The 24425-nt window shown below is 38.5% G+C and overlaps 1 protein-coding gene across 2 annotated transcripts in view; it reads left to right on the top strand.

The window, feature by feature from the left end:
• Window positions 1-23384, top strand: part of LOC127801780 (copper-transporting ATPase PAA1, chloroplastic) — a 60673-nt gene extending 37289 nt beyond the window's left edge. For both annotated transcript variants that reach the window (XM_052337181.1, XM_052337182.1), the window contains 8 exons: window positions 657-707; window positions 816-988; window positions 1571-1685; window positions 16370-16467; window positions 18409-18646; window positions 19333-19536; window positions 22314-22394; window positions 22944-23384. In XM_052337181.1, the coding sequence (XP_052193141.1) occupies window positions 657-707; window positions 816-988; window positions 1571-1685; window positions 16370-16467; window positions 18409-18646; window positions 19333-19536; window positions 22314-22394; window positions 22944-23138 (1155 nt within the window). In that variant the 3' untranslated portion in view covers window positions 23139-23384. The remainder of the gene's footprint in view (window positions 1-656; window positions 708-815; window positions 989-1570; window positions 1686-16369; window positions 16468-18408; window positions 18647-19332; window positions 19537-22313; window positions 22395-22943) is intronic.
• Window positions 23385-24425: the final 1041 nt, after the last annotated feature.

Genomic DNA, 24425 nt, shown 5'->3' on the forward strand with positions numbered 1-24425 from the left:
ATTCATGTGAAAGTATCTCTTGGTGTATGTGGCTGGAGGTTAATAAATTCTTGAATAAGGTGGGAGAATGGCAGCAGTGGTAACCACTTAATGCTGGTAACCTATCTATTTATTGCAAATGAAGGCAAAATCATTAAATGAAGATCTCAATAGATGGATTAAAGAGTGGTTTCATCTTATAGCTTCTTAGATGGTTGTGTGGAACACCAAAGGCAATTGCCTAAACATAAAGTTGATTTTTGGAATTGCACGCCAAGTAATATTTTACCCAAAACCTCTATTGAATTGCACCAATATGGGACTGGGTAATGACAACCCCCATGTTTCCCTTGTCTCTATTAGGATGGAGATTGAATACCAAGACATAGATTCTGGAGAATAGTTAGTCCTGAATGTATCATCATGGCTTACACTGACATCATAATGAACCTAGTTCCTTTTTCTAGGTATATTTTTCTTTTTCACCAGCTCGAAGCTGTTGTTACTTCGGTCCATCTCTCATTTGTTGTTTCAGATAGAGTCTGGCCTGTACGAAGAGCACGTTTTATTCCATCTCTTGTATGTTTTGTTTGCTTATAATTATGCCCCTATAGTATCTTTGTAAGCTTTTGCCTAATTTTTCAAAGGAGAAGTTAAACTCTGTTTTCTGGTTTCAGGTTGTTGCTTGTCCGTGTGCACTTGGCCTTGCAACACCTACTGCTGTGCTGGTATTTCTTTATAAGCATAATTTATACCATGTGAAAAGATTGATAAGGTTTTTATGACTTCCACACACATACTTGAACACTCATTTATTCTATGTAGCTTGTTTACAGGTTGGAACTTCACTAGGGGCTAGAAGGGGATTGCTTTTGCGGGGTGGGCATGTCTTGGAGAAATTTTCAATGGTGAACACAATGGTATTTGACAAAACAGGAACATTGACAATTGGCAAACCAGTTGTGACAAAGGTGGTTACACAAGCATGTGGAGATGATAATGATTCACAGTTGAGTATAGACAGAAACACATGCTTTTATGTTAATTATTGCATTGAAAAACTATTTTGTAGTTGCTGTGCTTGTTGATTCTATATCATGTTTATTTCAATTACTTAGAATATTAAGAATTTTGTAATTTAAGTTTTACTCTCCACTGGATGTAATTTATCAATCAAAAAGTGCTTTGTTATGTAGACTTAGTAGATTTAGTATTGTGAATCTCTTTCCTGAAGTAGCAGGATGAGAAAGACTAAATAAGTCAATTAATACATTCTTCCGAAGTTAAGTGGAAGCCTATTAGGTGCCTCAAGAGCCTCATCTCATGTTTGAGGAAACAGTATGCTAGGTTATTGAGCCTTAATTATCATATTCCTACTCCCATCTTTGTACTCTTTGAAATGAACTTTTATACAAAAATTACAACCTGAAGTTTTGTCTGGATCATTAAGCGTTGAACATGATAGCAATAGATAAATTATCAAATCCAGTATAGCATACCTACCAAAAGAGTCTCATACATGTGGATTCGCACATACACTTTCACAAGATGACCTTGGTCAGAGTATTAAATGACCAAATTCAAATTGTAGATTGTCAGAAGTGGAGGTTTTGAAGTTAGCAGGTGCAGTTGAATCAAATACAATGCATCCTATTGGGAAAGCAATTGTGCAAGCTGCTAAGGCTGCTAATTGTCAGAATATAAAGGTATGTTCTCTAGTTTGCCTCTTTTCTCTTTTTTGGCAAGGTCATGTTCTTTAATCTATTTTGGTCATGTATCATACAGATCAATGCTCTCAATGTCAATTCAAGTGCAGTGCTACTCCCACAATGCTCAAATTATGCACAAACCCTAAAACTACTATCCCAAACCATCTCAGCTCTCTGAAGCCTTTTGATTTTTACTACTAAAGCTTCACTGCATCACAAGGGAGATGTTTTGAGAGTAACACCTTTTGTTTTGTGTTTTTTTTTTGAAAGAAGGTTTAAATTCTTATTAGATTAAGTTAAATAGGACCATTACAGATCAGAACAAAACCTAAACTAACTCCAAGACAGCCAATGCTAAAATCTTGATGTATCCTAGAATTCATGGGGGTAATTCTTGGTTAACAAGCTCTACTGGTTCTTATTCATTTTATTTATTGAAGATAGAAGAGATGAAAAAGAACCAGAGAGAGAGGGAGGGGGAGGGACATAAATTCTTCCAAGAAAAAATATTTTGCCTTACAGAATGCCAACTAATAACTACCACTGCCCAAAGATCCATCAAGTTCGAAGAAATCTTTGTATCATTTATCTTTAGTGGATTGTCTTTACTTTAATACAAATTTAACTAAAAATTAATAGAAATTTGTATGAACACTTCCAAGTGATAGGACAATAAGAACTAGTTCTTTACTTTTTTCTTTTGGAGAATCCAAAAGAGAATGTGGAACATGAGAGGTAGGGGAGACAAAACGTATAGAGGCATGAGATGAAGAAAGATTTAGAAAGAAACACAAGGAAAGAAGAAACAAGGATAAAAAGTTTAAGTGTGAGAAAGTTAAAAATCTCTTTCAGAAGTTCTCAGTTTTTATTCATTCTCCAAGATCTAATTTGCTCTAGGCCAAACTTCTGTTCATTTTTTGGAGACCTAATTATGTTCCCCATCAGAAGGTAGTTAGCCTTGTAAAACTTGTCAACTAGTAATTAAGATAAATTGCATTGGCCTCCTAAGCATTCTCTAGAAAAACATCCTTAATGTTGGTGGTACACAACTGAGAAAGGTAGTTAGGTAAATTTAACAAGACAAAATAAAGAAAATTGTTGAGAGTAAAAATAGTAATATAAAATATAAGGTTAAGATGGTGGTTAACAATTTAACATGGTATCAGAGTTGGCAAAAGTCTTGAGTTCAAATCTCATTGCTAACCCAATATTTAAATAGTTGCATGTGTTTAGACCAGTTATGTAGTGAAATCTAGCCACATATGAGGAGTCATGTGTCGCAGTTGTGCTGTGACAGTAGCAATCCTTCTTATTCAACATGAATCAGAAGGGAAGGGTGAAGAACCGTGAAAAGAATGGAAGAGAATGAGAGAGAGAGAAGATGAGAGAGTGAAATGGATTCTTGATAGGAATAATCGATAATTCTTACAAGAGTGGCCCAAGCATATATATGGTTTGCTCTAGGGTGCTGCCACAACAGATCATAACCCTTATAACAAACTATTTTGTCCTATTCTAGCCACCTTTACACCTAGTTGTACCTCCTAACTAACTACCAGCTGGAAAAGAAAAAAATACAATTAAACAGTAAAGAGAAAGCAATAAACAATAATTAAATCTACAACAAAATTGGCCATGATTTCGCCTTTGTTTTGTGACAATACCCCTCCCTTCAGCCATTTCTTGTCCTCAAGAATGTTCAAGAGGCTGGCTGCCCTTGGAAATTATTGTAGTAGCTGGGGAAGGTATTCCCGGGTGTCCTCCCCCAAAGATCCTCCTTGACATCTGACTAGCACTTGAATAAGAGGGGCTCCTTGGTGATAGACCACTCTTCTATCCATTATAGCCTTAGGCTCCCTCGTAGCTTCTTTCTCTTGGGATAACATGGGCAGCTCTAGATTGACTCGCTCCTGGCCAGTTGTCTTCTTGAGTAAGGAAACATGAAAGACTAGCTGGATTTTGGACCCTTCCAGTAGCTGCAAGCGGTAAGCCACCTTGCCTACCCAAGCTGTGATGGGAAAAGGGCTGAAGTATTTAGGGCTGAGCTTAGATACTGGCCCTTGGGAGGTGGACTTTAGATGAGGGTACCGGAGCCTTAAGTAAACATGTCACGAAAGAAGGATAATAAAATTCTTCCTTATCGTCTCAATAACCTCAAAAGAGGTTGATTTGATTTATACATCAGTTTCCTATTAGAATTAGGAAGTTGCCTAAAACATTTAAAAAAGATTCTAAAACTAAATTAGGAAACCTACATAACTTTAGGATATAGCAATTAATAGAAACAATCAATCTAAATCTACAAGATACACAATCTACATTCCTTATAAATAAATAAATAAATAAATCATAATCTATAATATTAGAAACCATGTCTGCTGACACTCCCTCTCAAGATTGGGAGTGGATATTCGTCATCCCAATCTTGCTTGTCATCTTCTTAAACATGGCTGCTGGAAGGCCTTTGGTTAGCATATCTGCAAGCTGATCTCCCGAGGAGATATAGGGCGTACAAATAATCCCACTATCCAATTTTTCTTTTATAAAATGTCTATCCACTTCAACATGCTTTGTTCTATCATGTTGAACTGGATTATGTGCGATACTAATGGCTGATTTGTTATCACAATAGAATCTCATAGGTTTTGTCCACCCAACCTTGAGATCCTCCAATAATATTTTTAACCATAATAGCTCACACATACCTAGGGCCATGGATCGAAACTCGGCTTCAGCACTTGACCGAGCAACCACATTCTATTTCTTGCTCCTCCATGTGACCAAGTTACCCCGCAAGAAGGTACAATAGCTAGACGTTGATCTTCTATCCACCACGGATCCTGCATAATCAACATCTGTGTATGCTTCTAGTAATATAGTTTCACCTTTTTTAAATAGAATGCCCTTCCCAGGTGTGCCCTTCAAATAGTGTAGGATTCTATAGACAGCTTTAAGATGAGATTCCCTTGGGGTATGCATGAATTGGCTGACAACTCCCACGACATATGCTATGTCTGGCCGAGTATGAGCCAAGAATATCAATCGCCCAACTAGCCTTTGGTAGGCCTCTTTATCAACCAAATCATCCTCTAATGCCTCACTTAGCTTATGATTGGGATCAATGGGGTTTTCCATTGCTTTGCAACCGAGAAGCCCTGTTTCTCTGAGGAGATCCACTGCATATTTTTGTTGAGAGATAAAAATACTTTCTTTGGAATGAGCCACCTCTATCCCTAGAAAATATTTCAACCTCCTCAAATCTTTAATTTCAAACTCTTTTACCAAACATTCTCGTAGCTATTGTATCCCTTCTTCATTGTTACCGGTGACTACTATGTCATCCACGTAAACGAGCAGAACTCTGACTCCCCCTGTGGCCGAGTGGTGAAAAAAAAGAGTGTGATCTCCCTGACTTTGCCGATACCCCATACGAAGCATCACACCGGTAAACTTTCCAAACCACGCCCTGGGTGACTGTTTTAAGCCATAGAGGGCTTTCTTGAGGCGACAAACAACAGGGTCTTTTGTAGTGGCAGAATACCCTGGTGGTACGTCCATGTAGACTTCCTCCTCGAGTGTTCCGTGCAAAAATGCATTCTTTAGATGTAAAGACCAATCTAGGTTAGCTGCCAATGAGAGAATCACTCTAACTGTGTTGAGCTTAGCTACTGGAGCAAAGGTGTAAGGTGTCTAAGTAATCCACTCCATACACTTGTGTATATCCCTTAGCCACCAATCTTGCCTTGTATCGGTCTAAGGTCCCATCAGATTTGTATTTCACAGTATAAACCCATTTACACCCTACCGGATGCTTCCCCTTAGGCAATGGGACTAAATCCCACTGATTTTTGTCAAGTGCAGCCATCTCAGCTTCCATGGCATCCTTCCAATGCTTATCCCTTATGGCTTCAGAAAAAGTTTTTGGAATGGGAATGGTATGAAGATTGCTAAGAAAGGTTTTATGGGCTGAGAAGAGTTTAGAATATGAGAGGAAGAGATGTAGGGGATGTTTAGTATAGGTTCTTGTCCCTTTTCGAAAAGTAATAGGCCAATCAAGATCATTGTGAGATGTATCAGTTGTGGAAATAGGGTCAACTTTATCAAAAACAGAAACAAGTGAGGAGTTAGAGATGGAATTACCTGGAGAGGATTCCAAAAAAGAGACTAATTTGTCAGTGCCTTTCTCATTTGTAAGTGGAGTAGAGTCAGAAGTGGATGCTGAGGCTTGCATAGGACTAGGTTCCGGCCTCTGTGTCCTTGAGTATACCTGCAGTGGTCTAGGAGTATTTGGGGACTTTTCTCCTGATGTCAATCCTAGAGATTCCTGTAGTTCAGTAGATGGTTGAAGAGATGATAACACGTCTTGGTTTGAGAGAATGAAAGGATACTTGACAGATTAAAATGTTGTTCTTGAGTAGTAGAATTTTTAAAGTAAGGCTCATTCTCAGCAAAGGTCACATCAACAGACACAAAAAACTTTCTGGTAGGGGGATGATAGCAACGACACCCTTTCTGGGTTGGAGAATACCCAGTGAACACACATTTTAGGGCACGAGGGTCCAACTTTCCTCTATTGACAGCAGGTATATGGACATAGGCTGTGCACCCGAATATCTTGGGTTGCCAATGACTAGTTGTGTGAAAATTTGGAAAATAATCAATCAGGAGTTGAATTGGACTACAAAATGCTAGGCTTTTTGAAGGAAGCCTATTAATGAGAGTAGTGGCAATAAGTGTTGCTTCCCCCCAATAGGATTTAGGGACACGATGATGACAAAGAAGAGCTCCAACCACAGTTAATAGGTGTTCGTTTTTCCTTTCTGCCACCCCATTCTGTTGGGGAGTATAGGGACAAGAGGATTCATGTATAATATCTTTTTTCTGAAAAAATAGTGAGAGGATTGATTAAAAAAGTCTTTAGCATTGTAAGATCGAAATCTCTTTATCCCTACACCAAATTGGTTTTGAATCATGTTATAGAATGTTGGAAAAATTTGGCTAACTTCAGATTTCATTTTCAGCAAATAAAGCCAAACAACCCTAGTACAATCATCAACAAATATGACAAACCATCTTGCCCCATAAATGTTGGGGACATTTGATGGACCCCAAATATCACTATGGATTAGAGAGAAGGGAGAATCAAATTTTTTATTTGACAAGGGAAAAGACACTCTTCTATGTTTTGCAAACTCACACACATCACAATGAAATTTTTTTATTTCTAGATTTCTAGCTAAATCAGGAAACATCAACTTAAGGGTATGAAAAGAAGGATGACCAAGCCTATAATGGTGTAACCAAAACTGATCTGAATTGGATTGAACCAGGCATGACACCTGAGAGAAAAATCCTTGTTTGTCCTGCCCATCAAGTTCCTCAAGATAGTACAGTCCTTCTCTAGCCTTAGCAAGCCCAATCATCCTCTTCATGCCCTGCTCCTGAATCTCACAGATATTTGAATGAAACAAGACATGACAGTTAGTATCCTCAATGAGTTTTTGGATAGATATTAGGTTGGTGAACAGCTTAGGGACATGAAGAACATTTTTTAAAGTAAGATTTTCATTAAGGAAAATATTCCCTTGGCCTGCAATAGTGGTGAGAGAACCATCTGCCATTGTGATTTTTCTAAAACTAGGACATGGGTAATAGGAGATAAATAGATGAGGAAAAGGAGTCATGTGATCCGAGGCACCAGAATCTAAGACCTAAGAATTCTGGTGCATAATTTCTGAAGCTTGTAGGGAATAAGAAGAAGAAGTATTACCTGTGATAGCAAGAGAACAGGTGCCCTTGTTAGTCTTCTTGTCAAGGGATCCCAAGAAACTTCTCAGCCGGTCAATTTTTGATTTTTTTAGCTCCTGGACCTCTCCTTGTTCTGAATCTCCTGGTTTAGATGATTGGGAATTGGCCATGTACCCCTGTCCCTGCATTGAACTTCTCACTGGTCCTCCCTTAGGTGGTTTCCCATGTAGCTTCTAGCACTTATCTATGGTATGTCTAGGTTTTTTGCAGAAAATACACCACAAATAGTCCTTATCTACTGATTTCTTTTCTTCTCTAGGCCCTCTACCAGGATTATTAGCCTTCAAGGAGATTAGGGCAGAACCTTCTCCAGAAGGGGTTTAGGGGTTTCTAGCATGACACCTCTTCTTCCTTCTTCTGCTCTAATCAAAGATATAACTTCATTCAAGGAAGGCAAATCCTCCTTATCGAGGATTTGTACTCTTACCGCATCAAATTCGAGGTTGAGGCTGGCTAGAAAATCATAGATCCTCTCTTTCTCCACAAATCGTTCGTGTAGGGCTGCATCCTCACTACACTTCATCTTCAAGCACTGGTAGTGGTCAAGTTCTTACCATAGTGTTTGCAGCTGGTTAGCATACTCAGTGATGGTCCTTGTTCCCTGTTTGGTTGCTGCTGCCTTCGCTCTTATTTCATAGATTTGCGTTGCATTACGAACTTTAGAGTAGTTGAGATTTATTGCATCCCAAATATCCTTAGCCGTAGTCAAGAACATAACTATGTCGCTGATTTCTGGGACCATTGAGTTCCAAAGCCAAGACATCACCAAGAAGTCTTCTTCATCCCATGCTCCAAATGCTGGATCCGTCTCCTTAGGACATGTTTCCAACAGGTGGCTGAGTTTCCCTTTCCCTTTAAGAAAGGTGCGGATTAGCTAGGACCATTTTAAGTAGTTTTTACCGTTCAACCGGTAAGCTACTTGAAGGTTTTGTAATTCTCCCCCTATACCACTGCCATGAGTCCCAGCAAACTGAGTTTCAGTAGATGGAACCTCAATCGCATGGCTGGAATCTCTATATTCGGGTATAGGATCATGCGTAACAGACATGATGATGAGAAGGAGAAGAAAAAGGGATGATCTGACAAAGGAAGATTGGAAGAACAGGCTATGATCGAAGCTGGATTAGCGCTTCTATGGCTCTGATACCATGTCACGAAAGAAGGATGATAAAATTCTTCCTTATCGTCTCAATAACCTCAAAAGAGGCTGATTTGATTTATACACCAGCTTCCTATTAGAATTAGGAAGTTGCCTAAAACATTTAAAGAAAGATTCTAAAACTAAATTAGGAAACCTACATAACTTTAGGATACAACAATTAATAGAAACAATCAATCTAAATCTACAAGATACACAATCTACATTCCTTATAAATAAATCAATCAATCATAATCTATAATATTAGAAACCATATCTACTGACAAAACATTTTCTTCCACTTCAAATTCTCGGTCACTCCTTCTCCTATCAACATATTGTTTCATCCGATTTTGGGCTGATGCTAGCTCTTGCTTGAGTTGCTGTAACACTCATCTCCTCTGCTGCAAATATTCCTCAACAGCTTTAGCCAAGGTACACCCCTTAGTGGCAGGTAGGATAGGGGGTTTAAACCCAAATACAACCTCAAAGGGTGACATCTTTATAGACGCATGGTGGCTGGAATTATACCACCATTGTGCTAATGCCAACTACCTATGCCAACTCTTGGGTTGTAGCAAACACATGCATTGAAGGTAAGTTTTTAGGTTTTGATTTACTTTTTCTATTTGCCTATCAGATTGGGGGTGATAGGCAGTTGATAGGTTGAGTTCCGTGCCCATGTTCTTCATCAATTCCCTCCAAAAGTGACTTGTAAACACCTTATCCCGGTCTGATATGATGGACTTAGGAACCCCATGCTCAATCAATGAATGCCCTTGCCACTTCTTGGGCTGTGTAGGGCTAGGTTAGTCCCACAAAATGTGCAAACTTAGTCAGCCTATTGACCACTACCATTACACAATCCTCACCTTTTGATTTTGGCAGCCTTTCAATGAAATCCATGGACACACTTGTCCATGATTGTTCTGGAATTGGTAGGGGTTGCAACAACTCTAGATATGCCACATTCTCATGTTTGCACCTCTTACACGTATCGCATCCCAAAACAAAATCCTTCACTGTCACTCTCAGCCGAGGCTAGTGGAATAGCGGCCTTACCCGCAAGTAGGTATTTTGGATGCCCGAATGTCCTCCTGAAGGGGACTCATGCAGGGATTGCAAAATTTTCCTCTTGAGCTCCTCCCGATGGTCGATTATGATCTTACCTTTATATTGTAACAAACCATCCCCCAAAGTGTATCCTTCTGCTTCCTTATTTCTGAGAGCCAACTTCTCCAGCAGGCCTTTAATGTGATCATCTCCCTTATAACTGTCCATCACCTCCTTACACCATTCAGGGAGTACAACAGTCAAAGTGACTACACTTGTTTCCTTTTGGCATCTTGATAAGGCATCTACCAAGTTCTCCTTGCCCTTCTTGTATTGTATGGAGTAATCCAACCCCATTAACTTGGCCCTTCCTTTCTTTTGTAATTGAGTTTGGAGCCTTTGTTCTAACAAAAACTTCAAGGACTCATGATCAATTTTGATTACAAATCTTCCTGTCTCCAAATAATGTCGCCACTTCTCCACAGCCATTAGAACAACAAAAAATTCATTCTCATACATACTCAATCCCAAGTGTTTGGGACTGAGGGCTTGGCTCAAAAAGGCAAATGGTCTACCATCCTGCATCAAAACAACCCCAATACCGACTTCACATGCATCAGTCTCCAACACAAAAGGTTTGTTGAAGTCCGGCAACCCTAATGTGGGTACCCTGCTTACTGCCATCTTCAATTTCTCAAAGGCATCTTCTGCTTCCCGCCCCCTTTGGAAGTTTCCCTTCTTTAATAAGTTTGTAAGTGGTTTGCTAATGACTCCATATCCTTTAACAAATCGACGATAGTAACCCGTGAGTCCCAAAAATCCCCTAAAAACCCTTATTGTAGTGGGCCTTGGCCAATTAAGCATAGTCTCAACCTTTCTTGGGTCGGTACTGATCCCTTTTCCCGAGATTAAGTGTCCCAGGTATTCCACCTAATCCTGGCCGAATGCACACTTAAGACTTTTTGATGAATAATTGATTGCTTCTAAAGACCTTAAAGGTGGTTCTTAGGTGGTTAAGGCGTTGGTCCAAGGTTGGGCTATATACTAGGATGTCATCAAAGAACACAAGGATGAATGTCCTTAGGTAAATATTCGGTTCATTAGAGATTGGAAGGTTGCTGGAGCATTGATGAGCCCAAAGGGCATCACCAAGAACTCAAAATGGCCATGGTGAGTTCGAAAGGCAGTTTTGTGGATATCCTTGGGCTTCATCCTTATTTGGTGATAGCCCGAGCGCAAATCCAACTTGGAAAAGAATTTGGCTTGGTGTAGCTCATCCATAAGGTCTTCAACAAGGGGTATTGGGAATTTATCTTTGATTGTACTATTAAGTTGGCAATAGTCTACACAAAAATGCCAATAACCATCTTTTTTCTCAACTAACAGGACGGGGGAGGCAAAGGGGCTTTGGCTGGGTCTAATGAATGATTGGTTCATCATCTCTTTCACCATTTTTTCAATTTCAATTTTTTGAATGGGGGCATAGTGGTAGGATCTGACATTAACTGGCTCCACATTCGGTTTTAGGTTAATGGCATGGTCCAAAGTTTGGTTAGGAGGAAGGGTCTTTGGTTCCACAAAGAGGTCCTTAAACTCTACCAATAGTTCATCAATAAGGAGTAGTGTGCATACTTGGGCAACACCTTTATGTTGGCGGCTGACAATTAGTTGAAGCTCCCCACGCTCTTCTCTTTTAGGACTCTCTTCCATTTCCAAAATGGAAAACAATTGTGTGAGTTGGCTCCATTTGCTCTTGAAAACCCTTTGCAATCTCTTACCTATAATCATCTTGCAAGTAGCCGCCTCTCGCCCACTTGTAAGAGTCATTATTCTTCCTTGTTTTTCAAAGGACACTTCCATCCGGTTGAAATCAAAGCTTATGGGGCTCACCCCTTTCATCTAATTCACCCTTAAAACGACATCACATCCTCCTAGTTGTAGCAACTTGAGGTCTGCCCGAATTTCTCCTCTTGCATTTCCCATACGAACCCCAAGCTTGCCAAGTTACTCAACATTGGGTTTCCATTAGCAACAGTCACACTTAGAGGTTGTGTACTTGTGAATTGACACTTTAGCTTCCTGGCAGTGCTATCATCAAGGAAGCTGTGTGCTTCCACTATCAATTAGAATTGACAAACTGCCCTCCTTCACCTTTGCTTCAACCTTAATTATCTTTTTATTGGTGAGTCCCTTGAGGGCATGGAGGGATATTTCTCCATATCCTCCCCTCCAATTTCCCTGAGGTCTTTTGCTTCTTCCCCTTCTAGTCCACCTTCTTTATCTCCTTCCAACGGCAACAACTGGTGTTTGCATTGGTGCCCAGGATAGTACCTATCTTCGCACTTGTAACAAGCGCCAAGCGGTTTCTTAGGTTCTTCAAGTCTTCCTCCTTGATATGGACCACCAAAATTTCTCCCCCCTGCATTTCTCCTAATCGGGTCTCTATAGAATTCCTTGTTACCACTTCCTTGCTACCAATTCCCCTCGGACGCCACCTTTTGTTGCTATCTCTATTTTTTTATAAGGGCCTCAACCACCAACTCTTGCAATTTGGCACTCTCAATCGCTTGTTCCACTATCCGAGGTCTTATCATCTTTACCATTGACCTCAAATCCTCGTTGAGGCCGCTAAGGAAGCTAGAAACAAAGTAGGTTTCTGACAGGTGAGGGTCATGGCTACTCATCAACGACCTCAGCTCCTCAAACGTTCTCAAGTAGGACCCTATGTTCCCAACTTGCCTTAACTTGTTGAATTCTTCTATGGTATCTGACATGCTCCTTTCACCAAATCTTTCACAAGGCTTTTCAATGAATTCTCCCCAAGTATAATGCTCTCTTGTTCGGGTCCACCCTTGGAACCATGCATCCACCATGTCATCAAAGTAGGCAGCAACTAAAGCCACCCTTCTCTCCGCCGGTACATTATACCGCTCAACACTTCCTAATCCACCATCTAGGATTAGCTCCCTCAAACACAAGGATTTCCATCCTTGGCATGGGAAACCCTGGTTGAGGTGGATTAAACTTGTCCTCTCGACCCCTCCTTGTTACCGTTTCAACCTCGTCCTCCTGCTCAACCTCAATCTCCGATGTACCATTCCCTTGATTCATCCTTTCATTATGTAAAATAGGTTCTGTTCTAGTTCTAGGAGGGAAGTCAAGGGCCATTCTTACCTAGTTTTGTTGGGTAAACATCAACATAAACTGCTAAAGTTGATTTCCCATCTCCTCCCTCTTTTCGTTGATGTCTTCCCTCATCTGATTCAGACCGCATTCGAGCCTACGCTCTAGTTCCCCGATCGCCTCATAATTCCTCTCAGACCCCTGTTCCAATTAATCCACGCGATTCTGGAACTCTCCCATGGTCGAAGTGACTTGCTGGAGTTGTGATTCCATATTTTTCATGCTAGTCCCTTTGGTCATCTCTCTCGCCGTTGTTACACCGACTGCTAGGATCGAAGCTCTGATACCAAGTGTCATAGTTGTGCTGTGACAGTGGCAATCCTTCTTATTCAACATGAATCAGAAGGGAAGAGTGAAGAACTATGAAAAGAATGGAAGAGAATGAGAGAGAGAGAGAGAAGTTGAGAGAGTGTGAAATGGATTCTTGATAGGAATAATCAATAATTCTTACAAGAGTGGCCCGAGCATATATATAGTTTGCTCTAAGGTGCTGCCACAACAGATGATGACCCTTATAACAAACTATTTTGTCATATTCTAGCTACCTTTACACCTGGTTGTACCTCCTAACTAACTACCAGCTGGAAAAGGAAAAAATACAATTAAATAGTAAAGAGAAAGTAGTAAACAAGAATTAAATCCGCAGCAAAATTGGCCATGATTCCGCCTCTGTTTCGTGACAACATGTTGAGAGTAAATATAATAATATAAAATATAAAGTTAACCCTCTATCTACATGGTTAAGCTTTTAGATGTGATGGTGGTTAATAATTTTAACAAAAAAGAAACTAGTGTTAGCATCTAGAAAAGGCATTAAATTTTTCACCACTTCATCTGCCCCCAAAATGGCTAGGAGACCCTTTATTTATACTAGACCTCAACTTCTAAGAGAAGCCAACTCCCATTTTGCAAATAACTCCCCCTAAAAGTCACTAATCTTTAGGAACCCCAACAAAATACTTGATCTTACAAAAAGACACCCCAAAATTAACTTACACCAAAATATGCCCCTAGAAGCTAAAAATTATCAAAATACCCCTACCCAATTAGAGAAAAAAACATGAAAATAAAAACTATGTACAGGTTTGCATCAAATAACCCTTACAATGCTTTTTACACTTGGGTTGAATCAATAACCCTTATTGTCCACCATTTTAACCTTAAGTGCTGTTAGCAAATTACCTTTATGAACCATTGTGGTTGTTGTTGGGGTGGTAGTATTCAGGGAAATTGATGTTTGTGGGAAATTGATGTTTGTTTCATGAATGCCTTGACGCGAGACTTCTTGGCTCTTCTTGGCTGAGTCCTTGCGAATCACCCTCTTAGGGTATTTGGCGATGTCAGCAAATGCCTTGACGTGAGACTTCTTGGCTCTTCTTGTCCGAGTCCTTGCAAATATCTGTGAGGACAACCAATGCAACTCTCCTCTTGCGACCAACCGTCTACATCTACCATCTTTGATGCCGGAGTGTGGCGTTGTTCTGCGCCCCTTCATCTTCTCAAACAATGGCGACGGCTATCCGAGTTTTGTGTAGCAAACCCTTTCGTCTTCCCCGTCAATCTTTGTTCTAAGACCCTTCGCTTTCTTCGACACAACTTCGTGACTGTGGTTGGTTATCCCTTCAATGGTGACGGTTGTGATTGCGGTTAAGGGTGACGACAACAGTGATGATTGCCGTTGTGACTACGGCGATGGCGGATGAAGATAAAGGAGATGGGCAATGACGGATGATGCAGTGTTTCTCTTGGGAAAGAACTTCACCGTCTTTGCCACACTCTCTCCCTTTGAACTCTCCGTCTCACTACTTTGATACCATGTAGTTTTTGGACAAAAACTTCTTTCGCCTTTTCATTTTATCAGACACACATATATATAGAGATTACAAGGGAGAAACCACCCATATGGAGTCGGTTAAGGAAGGACAAAACTGATTCGGTTTAGAAAAGAAAAACTATCACCTAGGTACAAAATTAATTATACACTTAAATACAAAATTGTAATAACATTATTTTCTACTAAGTATGTTAGTAAAAGTATACGATCCAGGCTCTACTTAGTACTGGTTTTTCTTTTTGGGAAAAAAAGATGGCTGAAAGTAAGTTATGATGGAGTGTTCAATGACTACTTCAAAAATTTAGCTTTTTGCTAGCTTTTTTTTTTTTTTTGTAGCAAAATTATTTAGAAAATGTTAACAATACCTTTGAAATGAGATGAATATTATATCTTGTCAAAAATGTGAAAATATGTCCTACTCTCTCATTACCAATGGTGACAGCAAAAAATATAGTTTTTTGAGCTTTTTTTTTATTTATCCAAAAAGTTTTTTTTTTTTTAAATAAAAAACGAACAACCAACCATCTTTATCTTAAAAAAAAAAAAGCTGAAAAAACTGGTTAAAACAGATTTAATACCAAAATTCTTAAGCAAAATATTTCAAAGGGGAAATAATTTGAATTATATGGACCTATTTGGTAATGATCTATATATTTTTGTTCTGTCTTCCTTTTTGCTGTTTCTTGAATAATTTAAAACTTTGAATTGCATATTATTTTTTTTTTTTGTACAGAAATGGTATTTGGAAGAAATAAATTTAACTTTTGCCTCTTTTTTTTTTTTCTAATGCTTTTGTGTTTTTAGAAAAAATTTCTGGAAACAGTTTCCATAACTGCATATACACTAAAGGACTAGTGGAGACCACCTTCAGCCTTCATCCCTTGTTAAAATGGGTAAGGCAAACCACTGGGGACCAAAGCATCCATTATGATGACTACTCAAATCATTTGTTGGATGACACAAAAAAAGGGCATCCCCACCCAGTGCATGAGGGGAAATGGACACCAAAAAAAAAAAAAAGAAGCAAAAAAATAAAATAAAATTAGAATACTCATAATTTAACAGCAACCCATTTGTGAACATCTCTTTTGTCACAATACTTTTTGAAATTTCTTCTGACTGCCTTTGCTGAATGCATGTTGCTGGCTGATGGCCATTGTGGGCTAAGAGAGGACAAGTGTAGAGGCACGGTGAGAATGAATATGATGAGAGAAATTGAAAATTGTGAAGTCACTTCAAGTGTTTTCAGTGAGTTAAGGTGAACCAAGAAATAACAGAGCCTTGTCCTGGATTTTTTATAGGGTTTTTATATTAACTTATTCTATTTGTACGTAAAAGAGAGATAGTGCCTTCTACTTTTATAGTTTTACCCATTTTATGCTAGAATGATTTACATCATTCCTCCTTGCAACTAATGCAGAGAAGGGTGTGCCGTGTGCATATTCATCTTTGTATATTGAGTAAGCTAATGGTATTCTTGAGAGATTGAAAAGCAGTTGCAATGTGTTTGGAAAATGTGTATGTGATTGTTAGAATACTGCCACAGCAGTGGTAAAGTGGTAGTTTGGTGCAGTTTTCCTCTTGTTTATTGTTTGCATCAACTAGTCATCATTTTATGGTTGTAAGATTTTGAGTCTCCAAGTAAGAATGAAATCAAATTTGCAGGTGGCAGATGGAACATTTATGGAGGAACCTGGGTCAGGTGCTGTAGCAACTGTCGCCAATAAAAAGGTGTGTATTGGGACACTGGATTGGGTTCAAAGGTATGCAAGTCATCAGTTTCCTCCTTTTAGGTTTCTGTTTACTTGGAAATTCTTTTTTCATACGGCATTTCTTTTAATGTAGAAAAAAATGTTGTTTGTTGCAGTTGCTTTACATCCATCAAAATTTAATCCAAAATTTTAAGACAAGTTTGTTGCAGTCTTCTGATCCTAGTTAGTAAAGCCTTCAGTATCATTGAGTTTGGCTACACTTTCTTTATATATTGTTAAGCTCCATTATAGACCATTCTTTCCCTGATAGATTTCTAGTTATGCTTTTATGTTTATGGAAACAATCATGGACACAAATAGGATATTATGTGGACAGGACATGCCATTGTGGCATATTTTCAATGAATATTACCTTTTCCCTGGCTTAGCTCAGTTTCTATTTGAGGAGGAATATCAACAAAGGAAGAAAGAAAGCAAAGAAACAAATCAGCCCTAGAGCTATACCAGAGACATGCTCTGAAGATTGTATGAAATTATGGAATATAATAATTTAGTTGAAATGTGGATCAAACTTGTCTTTATCTTCTTCATTTTCATTTTTTAAAACCCTTTTTCTTTTTTTTCTTTTTTTCTTTTTTTTTTTTTGGGGGGGGGGGGGGGGGGGGGGGGGAGTTATTGTAAGAGTGCTTATTGTCAGCGTTTGGTAATAGCTTTTTAATTACTTTGCTGAGATAATCTAATATCAGTCTTCCCTCAAACTCATTATTCAAGAAAAGGAGGGAATTCATTTTCTTACCCAGCAGAAAAAGATGAAGAATAAGAGATGCTGATGAAGGGAAGTAAAGTGGCGAGTTTTTGAGTTTATCAGAACACCGGTTTAGTATCTTAGAGGATCTATATTCTACATAGGAAATATCTAGAGACTGATAGCAACCAGTATAACTACCTTACTGATTCCTACACTTTTGTGATCTATATTCTACATAGGAAATATCTAGAGACTGATAGCAACCAGTATAACTACCTTACTGATTCCTACACTTTTGTTTACAACCATATACCATATGTTCAAGATTGGCTTATTAATGCCCCCAGGGCATAGGTCGAGCGGTCGGATGAGCAATATGTCGGTGTTAATCCGGTGGATTGCGAGTTCGATTTTCGCCCTGCACAAGGGCCAAAGGGCCCAACCTGTGATTTACCTCCCCTGGTGTAATCAAGGGCACAAACACCGAGGGCCGCGCAAGGGTGGTCATCCCAAGATTGGCTTATTAATCAAACGGGTCTATGAAACTGTTTCCTGCTTGCCCCATTTAATAACTGAAACGATAGGGTCTCACACTCTGTGTTGTAAGTTCTGACCTTCAGTAACCCCTCTTAGAAAAAGTACAAAATGTCCAAGCATTTATCTGTGCATTCATGATGTAGTTCGGCAGCTATTACACCATATGAAAAAAAATTAAGATTTACATAGCAGATGAGTGCATCCATCAATGTCTTGGTGATTTTTTACCCCTTAACTTAGTGTTCTTTACATCTGTTGCAAAAGGAAAAACGATCCTAATCTTCACCTAGATGTGCAAATGCCCCCTTTTGCCATTTTACAGTTCCATGCTTTTGGAATTACCAGGCATCAATGTTGCCTTACTAGTCTAATTGGATGACTGGTATGTAACATTTCAAGCTAGCTATAATCATATAATTGTTTGTTTGTTTCTGTTTTATTTTGTTTTTTCATTTTTTTTTTTTTTATAAGTAAGAGAGTAATTAGTATTCATTTAGAATGGTTTCTGTTTCTCACTTGCAATCATCAGGTCCAGGTCCAGGTTCCTGAAGTGTTTTCTAATGGGAAGTATATAAATTATAACTGGAACTGGATGAAAAAGAAGGCATAAATAGTTCACCTTTAAATGATGAATCTACCCATTTGTTCTCAAGTTATGGATGAAATTTTAAATTCACCAGTATTGTGATAATTTTCTTGATCTGCAGGCATGGAGTGGGTCAGTATTGTGAAGAAGTGGAAGGGCTTAAGAATCAATCTGTTGTCTATGTGGGAGTAGATGGAACTGTAGTTGGACATATTTATGTTGAGGATCAGATTAGAGAAGATGCTAGACAAGTAGTTCAATCCTTGAGCAAGCAAGGTGTCAACCTCTATATGCTTTCTGGAGATAAACGGAGTACAGCTGAATATGTTGCATCTATTGTTGGAATTCCAAGAGAAAAGGTAGGATTTTACTATCAATTCATGCTTATTGTTTATGCCATTCCATAAGGTTAGATACATGAATATTAGGGACTAGGAATGTGATCTAGGCTGAAGGTAATCATTGAATCCAAGAACAGAGTGGGACATATAGAATTGTAAACCCTGCTATGAAGACTTAAGAGAGATTTTGAATTATATGAAGGAACATAAATGAAGAAGAAACAGAGAGACTAACTCAAAGGAACAAAAACCTGCTGAAGATAGGAAGTGCCATTTCATAGCTTGTATGTCTCAGTTGCTTGGTTTGCAGATAGAAGATTTACCCAGCTGAAATTAGAACCATCATTGTCATTTACTGATACATTTCTGTTGAAGTTCATTTGTTTGTTTAGCTTTTCAATACATGAGAGAATCATTTGCTATTATTTTTATTTAATCTAACTCTCCACACCTTTGATGTATCATTAACCCCTGCACTGTAGCTTCTGTTTCAAGTCCACTTTGGTATTTCATAACTTATCAATCATATATTAGGTACATAAGCTTCCTGTAGGTTTTTAGTTCTCTATTGCTTGAATCGGGATAATTGAGCGGGTATTTTGCTCAACAATAATAGTTAACTTGAGCTTCTAGAACAAGTGTCCATTAAAGGCATATGTGAATTATGTATAAAATACTAGCATTAAATGGATGCTGGATGGCAGGTGCTCTATGGTGTCAAACCACATGAGAAAAAGTTGTTCATACAAAAACTTCAAAAGGATCACGGCATAGTAGCCATGGTTGGTGATGGAATCAACGATGCTGCTGCCTTGGCCTCTTCACATGTAGGAGTTGCCATGGGAGGAGGTGTTGGAGCTGCTAGTGAGGTGGCTTCTATAGTGTTGATGGGCAACAGGTTGTCCCAGGTACATGCTGCTCCTATAGTATTGATGCTGTATTTTATTTTTTCACTCGTCACTTCTTGTATTTGTCAAATAGTGTGGGAACCAATTGGTTGGATTTCTGACCCAAGGGTTAGGTGCAAGTTTTAAAGCCTAGTTAGACCACTTATAAAATTCACAAACTGAACCTGCATATTCAGTTCAAGAAATTTTTTCCAAAATTCACCAAAGAATTGCTTGGAACCTTTGCATTGCAAGATTTTATTTTATTTTTTCTCTTTAAGATTTGACCTAAATTTGATGGTGTGGAATTTTTTTGAGGAGATCTCATTGATAATGAAGTAAAATGAATTTCAATTGAAATTGTGCAGCATTAAGTTTGTTACAGCAACATATCAAGCCTTTATATATGTGGGGTTAGCCATCAGCATCAAGTTCGTAATTTATTTATTGATCAAATTCATATTTTTGTTCTTGTACTTTCACTTTTTATTCATGTGGCTATCCGAATTTTTCATTGTTTCAATTACATTCTTGAACTTGATTTTTTGAATCAATTTAACCTATGTACTTTAACCTTTTTTTCATATGGTAATTTGAACTTTTCATTGTTTCAATTACACCACTGAACCTACATTTTCGAGTCAATTTAATTATTATACTTTCATGTGTAAATAAAAAAGAAAAGAAAAGTAAAATGAGATGATAAAGTACATATCACACTCTTTTAACGTCAAAGTACATGAGTTAAATTGATTTGAAAATGTAGGCCCAGAGATGTAATTAAAACAATAAAAAGTTTGGATTGTCACAAAAAAAAAAATTGTCAAAATAGAAAAATTAAATTAACTCAAAAATGCAAGTTTAGTGTATAATCGAAATAATGAAAAATTTAAATAATTACATGAAAAAAAAAATCAAAGTACAAGGAGAAAAATATAAAATTGGATGTTATTTATTATTAAGTTCGCGTGTTTTAATGAAGATAGATTTGGTTATTATATCTTGGAAGCTTTTTCTTTTCATCTAATACTTTGTTTGAACTGCACGTGTTACTTATGCAAGTCCAGCCCTGATATCTTGAACAGTATATATATATGTATAACAACACAACAACAATCACAGGCCTTTGATCAAACTAGCGGGGGTTAACCATGTGTGGATTGCCATGCCAGGTATTGCTAGGATAAGGGGTTGGGGAGAAAAGTGGGGGTTTTATTGTTGAGTGATTTGTTGCTTTTAACTTCGGAAGTTGAAAACTGGTAACTTCCAATATACTTTCAAAATCACTTTCCTAAATTTATGACATTCTGTTCGCTAGGGGTGTTCAAAAAAACCGGTACACCGCGGAAACCGGTCAAATCAAACCGAACCGAACCGAACCGGTCGGTTTTTTTTTCTTTGTGGTCCAAAACGGTTTGGTGGTTATACAAACCGCATGTATGGTTGGCGGTTTGGTTTAAAACCAAATCGCCCAAGAAAATATAAAAAAATATATAAAAAATATATTATTATAAAAATCACCCCAACAACCCCTATTATTATAAAAATTTTATAATAATATATAACAAGTTTATAATAATATATAACTATTATAATTGCTAACAAATTATAATAGTTTATAATAATATATAATTATTCTTTCCAATATATTTATACTATATTATATGTTGTTAATAGTTATTTTCAAACTGCGGTAAACCGCACCAAATCAGACCGCAAATGCGGTTTGGTTTGGTGCGGTTTGGCCGCACCAAATCAGACCGCGGTCTAGTTTGATCAGAAAACCGCACTAGTGGTTTGGCTTGCTGAAAATGGTTCAGACCGGCCAAACCGCACCATGAACACCCCTACTGTTCGCACTTCTTTTCCCAATGCATAAAATGATGTCTTAGTATTGTGATATTACAAAATATAAATTTCTTTAGTTATATTTTCAAGAAATCATCTGCATATATAGAGACATTGTTTGTTCATTTCCCAATTTGTCATCTTTGCACCATAGTGTGGTATTACCCATTTTCAATGTCAGGATGTGTAATTAGGAGAGAGAAGAAAGGCAAGGCAATTACTCTCTCTCATATCACAACTAACTGCAAAGTTGTAATTTTCACTAGCTTTAGATGAGATTGCTCTAGCCTGTTTCAGATGCTCTAAAAACCTAAAAGAATAGTAAATCAAGCTAATTTTTAACACTTGTATCAACTAACATTCCATTAGATATAGAGCCCGTTTTCTTGGTTTAAGCTTTCTGGATGCAACGTGTCTTCTTCACTAACTAGCACCTGTTGACCATTTCTGCATTCAGAAACTCATTAAGCACCGTAACTAGGGGGTTAAAAAAAAACTCATTAAACACCATTATTATAATTGCTGTCCTTCACTGCGCAATGAAATGTAAAACCTAGGGCATGGGGGGCATATACTGAGTATCATTGACAGAGCACTTTAATAAGCCAGCCCAACTGGAAAAGTCTTGGACTTTCTTTTTCAAAGATAGTCCTCCAGCCAAACTTGATGTGATGATCTGTCTAAATCAGGTGGATGGAACAGACATTACTTAACTTCTTTTATTGGGGGTCATATTTCTTTGCAAATACTGTGTCTGTTTGCGTGGTGTTTAGGGCTTAAATGCTAGAACTTGTGCTTGTAGATGTGTATGTGCATTTGTCTAGCCCTCTGACTCAAGGTCACTCACGGTAATATGTTTGGCATGCACTTGATCTTGTGTCTTCATCTTCTTCTACTTGACTACATGGTATTAAAGTGTAGAAATTTTGATGTAAATAACCGCCATGCAGTTGCTTGATGCCCTGGAGCTTAGTAGACTGACCATGAAGACTGTGAAGCAAAATCTCTGGTGGGCCTTTGGGTATAACATGGTAAGTTCAAAACTTGTTTGGTGCTTTAGGTTGATTCTATCTTGCCTGTGGAGTTCTATAAAGCATTTATATTTATATCAAATGAAAGAGAAACAAATATTCGCAAGACCTCCTGAATCTGAACTAATTAAGTGATTTTGATTGTTCATTACTTTTTACAACATGGTTTGTCTTGAATTGAGTAATCAGTTTACTGGTCCCGCCCCCCTACCGATCATGCTGTCTAAACATACAGGCTACTCCTTTATTTTTGCCTGATATTATAGTAAAGATTTTGGCCCCTTTTCCTAGAACCGGAACTTTTTCCTTTTATCATGTCTCAGAGTTTTAAGGATTTTAGTATGAAGTTTATGGCGTTTTGGGCCTCAAGAACCTCAGTTAGTTCCTAACTACCGTGGTTGCAAGAAGTTGGTTATAATGATTTATAAGACCTAAATCCATTTTAAAATTCATCAAATTCTGTCTGTTGGAGAGAAAATTAGGGGGCTATGTTTTCTTCCTAGTTATCTTCTCTGTTCTCATCTTCTCTGTTCTCTCTTTTCCTAACAGGTTGGAATTCCGATAGCTGCCGGAATGATGCTACCAGTGACAGGAACCATGTTGACTCCATCAATTGCTGGAGCCCTTATGGGTTTGAGCTCCATTGGTGTGATGACAAATTCATTGCTTCTGAGGCTCAAATTTACATCAAAACAGACAACAAAATCCAAGGACATGCTAAAGGTCAACACTCTCAGACCCTGATCCTTGTTGCGGACCAAAAGGACAGTTTAGGATTTTCTTAATTGATAAAAGGGAACCCTTATATGGAGATTAGAAAGCCCTTGCCTGGCTCTTGGTTGGTCTCACTGTTTTATTCTAGAGTTTAAATCAGGGGAATATATCTGGAAGACAGTAGATCCTAACATGGATGGATTAGAATGCTTATATCTGCCCTGAAGTTCTATTATTGTTCATTCAATCAAAGACAGCATGAAATTAGGCTTAATACATATTTTAGTCTCTGAATTAATCAAAAAAATGGCTTTAAGGATATCAACTAAATTGTGTTCATTATTCATCTCTGAACAAAATAATTTTATACATTTTTAGTCCCTACGTTAACGGCCGTTAAAAGAGGCGTTAAATTTATCTCATCAGCATGTCATGTCAATCAGACTTGCTGGGCAATGTCACTTTCAATCTTCCCCATTAATTAATTAGTCATTATTAGTCGGTCCCACAAATTAGAATGCTAAGCTTGCTAGGTGAAGTGTGACTGATTAAATTAATAACACCTAAGCTTTAATGCTAAGTATGTGATTAGCCAACAAAATTACCTCTACTAAATATAATATATTAATATTAATATTACATAATAAAACCCAGACGTCATGGCCACCATCTTCGACGGCACCATGTACAATATAGTAGCGCCACCAACAAGCACAGCCCCACAAATATGGCGGTCGCCCTCAAGTCCCTCCAGGTCACCATCGCCTGCACCCTCTCCCTCTCCGTCGCAATGTCCCTAGCACCGTCTGCAGACGCCCCCCGATGTTCCTTAGCTTGTCATACCTCGCTTTCATAACTTCATTCTCGCTCAACATCCCATTGAACTCTTTCTCCAGCTTGTCCCTATTAATGGCATCTGCCATCGACAGCTTCGAATTGAACTAGGTCGGCAACTCCCTCTCCCAAAACCTGTAATTCCACGCTCTCACCACGAACACGTAGAATGCCAGGGCGGGGATGATCAAGTTCGGTCGGGTACCACACCAACATCACCACCAAGGTGTGCACCAGCACCACGTGTCGTTCACCCACTTCACCACATCATCCACCCCGGCCACCACTTCTGCATGCTGAACCCATGCGAGTCCACGTCCAGCATGTAGCTCACCAACTCTCGACGAAGCGGCAACACTCTTTAGCATCTCCAGTTGAACCAGGCCGAGTGGGCGAATATGCCCCTCTCTCTCTCTCTCTTGCGGCCATGGCTGCCTCCACAGCTGGGCTCCTCGACAGCGGGGTCAGGGAACCCATGGCTAC

Source organism: Diospyros lotus, chromosome 5 (genome assembly GCF_014633365.1).
Source record: "Diospyros lotus cultivar Yz01 chromosome 5, ASM1463336v1, whole genome shotgun sequence".
Taxonomy (NCBI): domain Eukaryota; kingdom Viridiplantae; phylum Streptophyta; class Magnoliopsida; order Ericales; family Ebenaceae; genus Diospyros; species Diospyros lotus.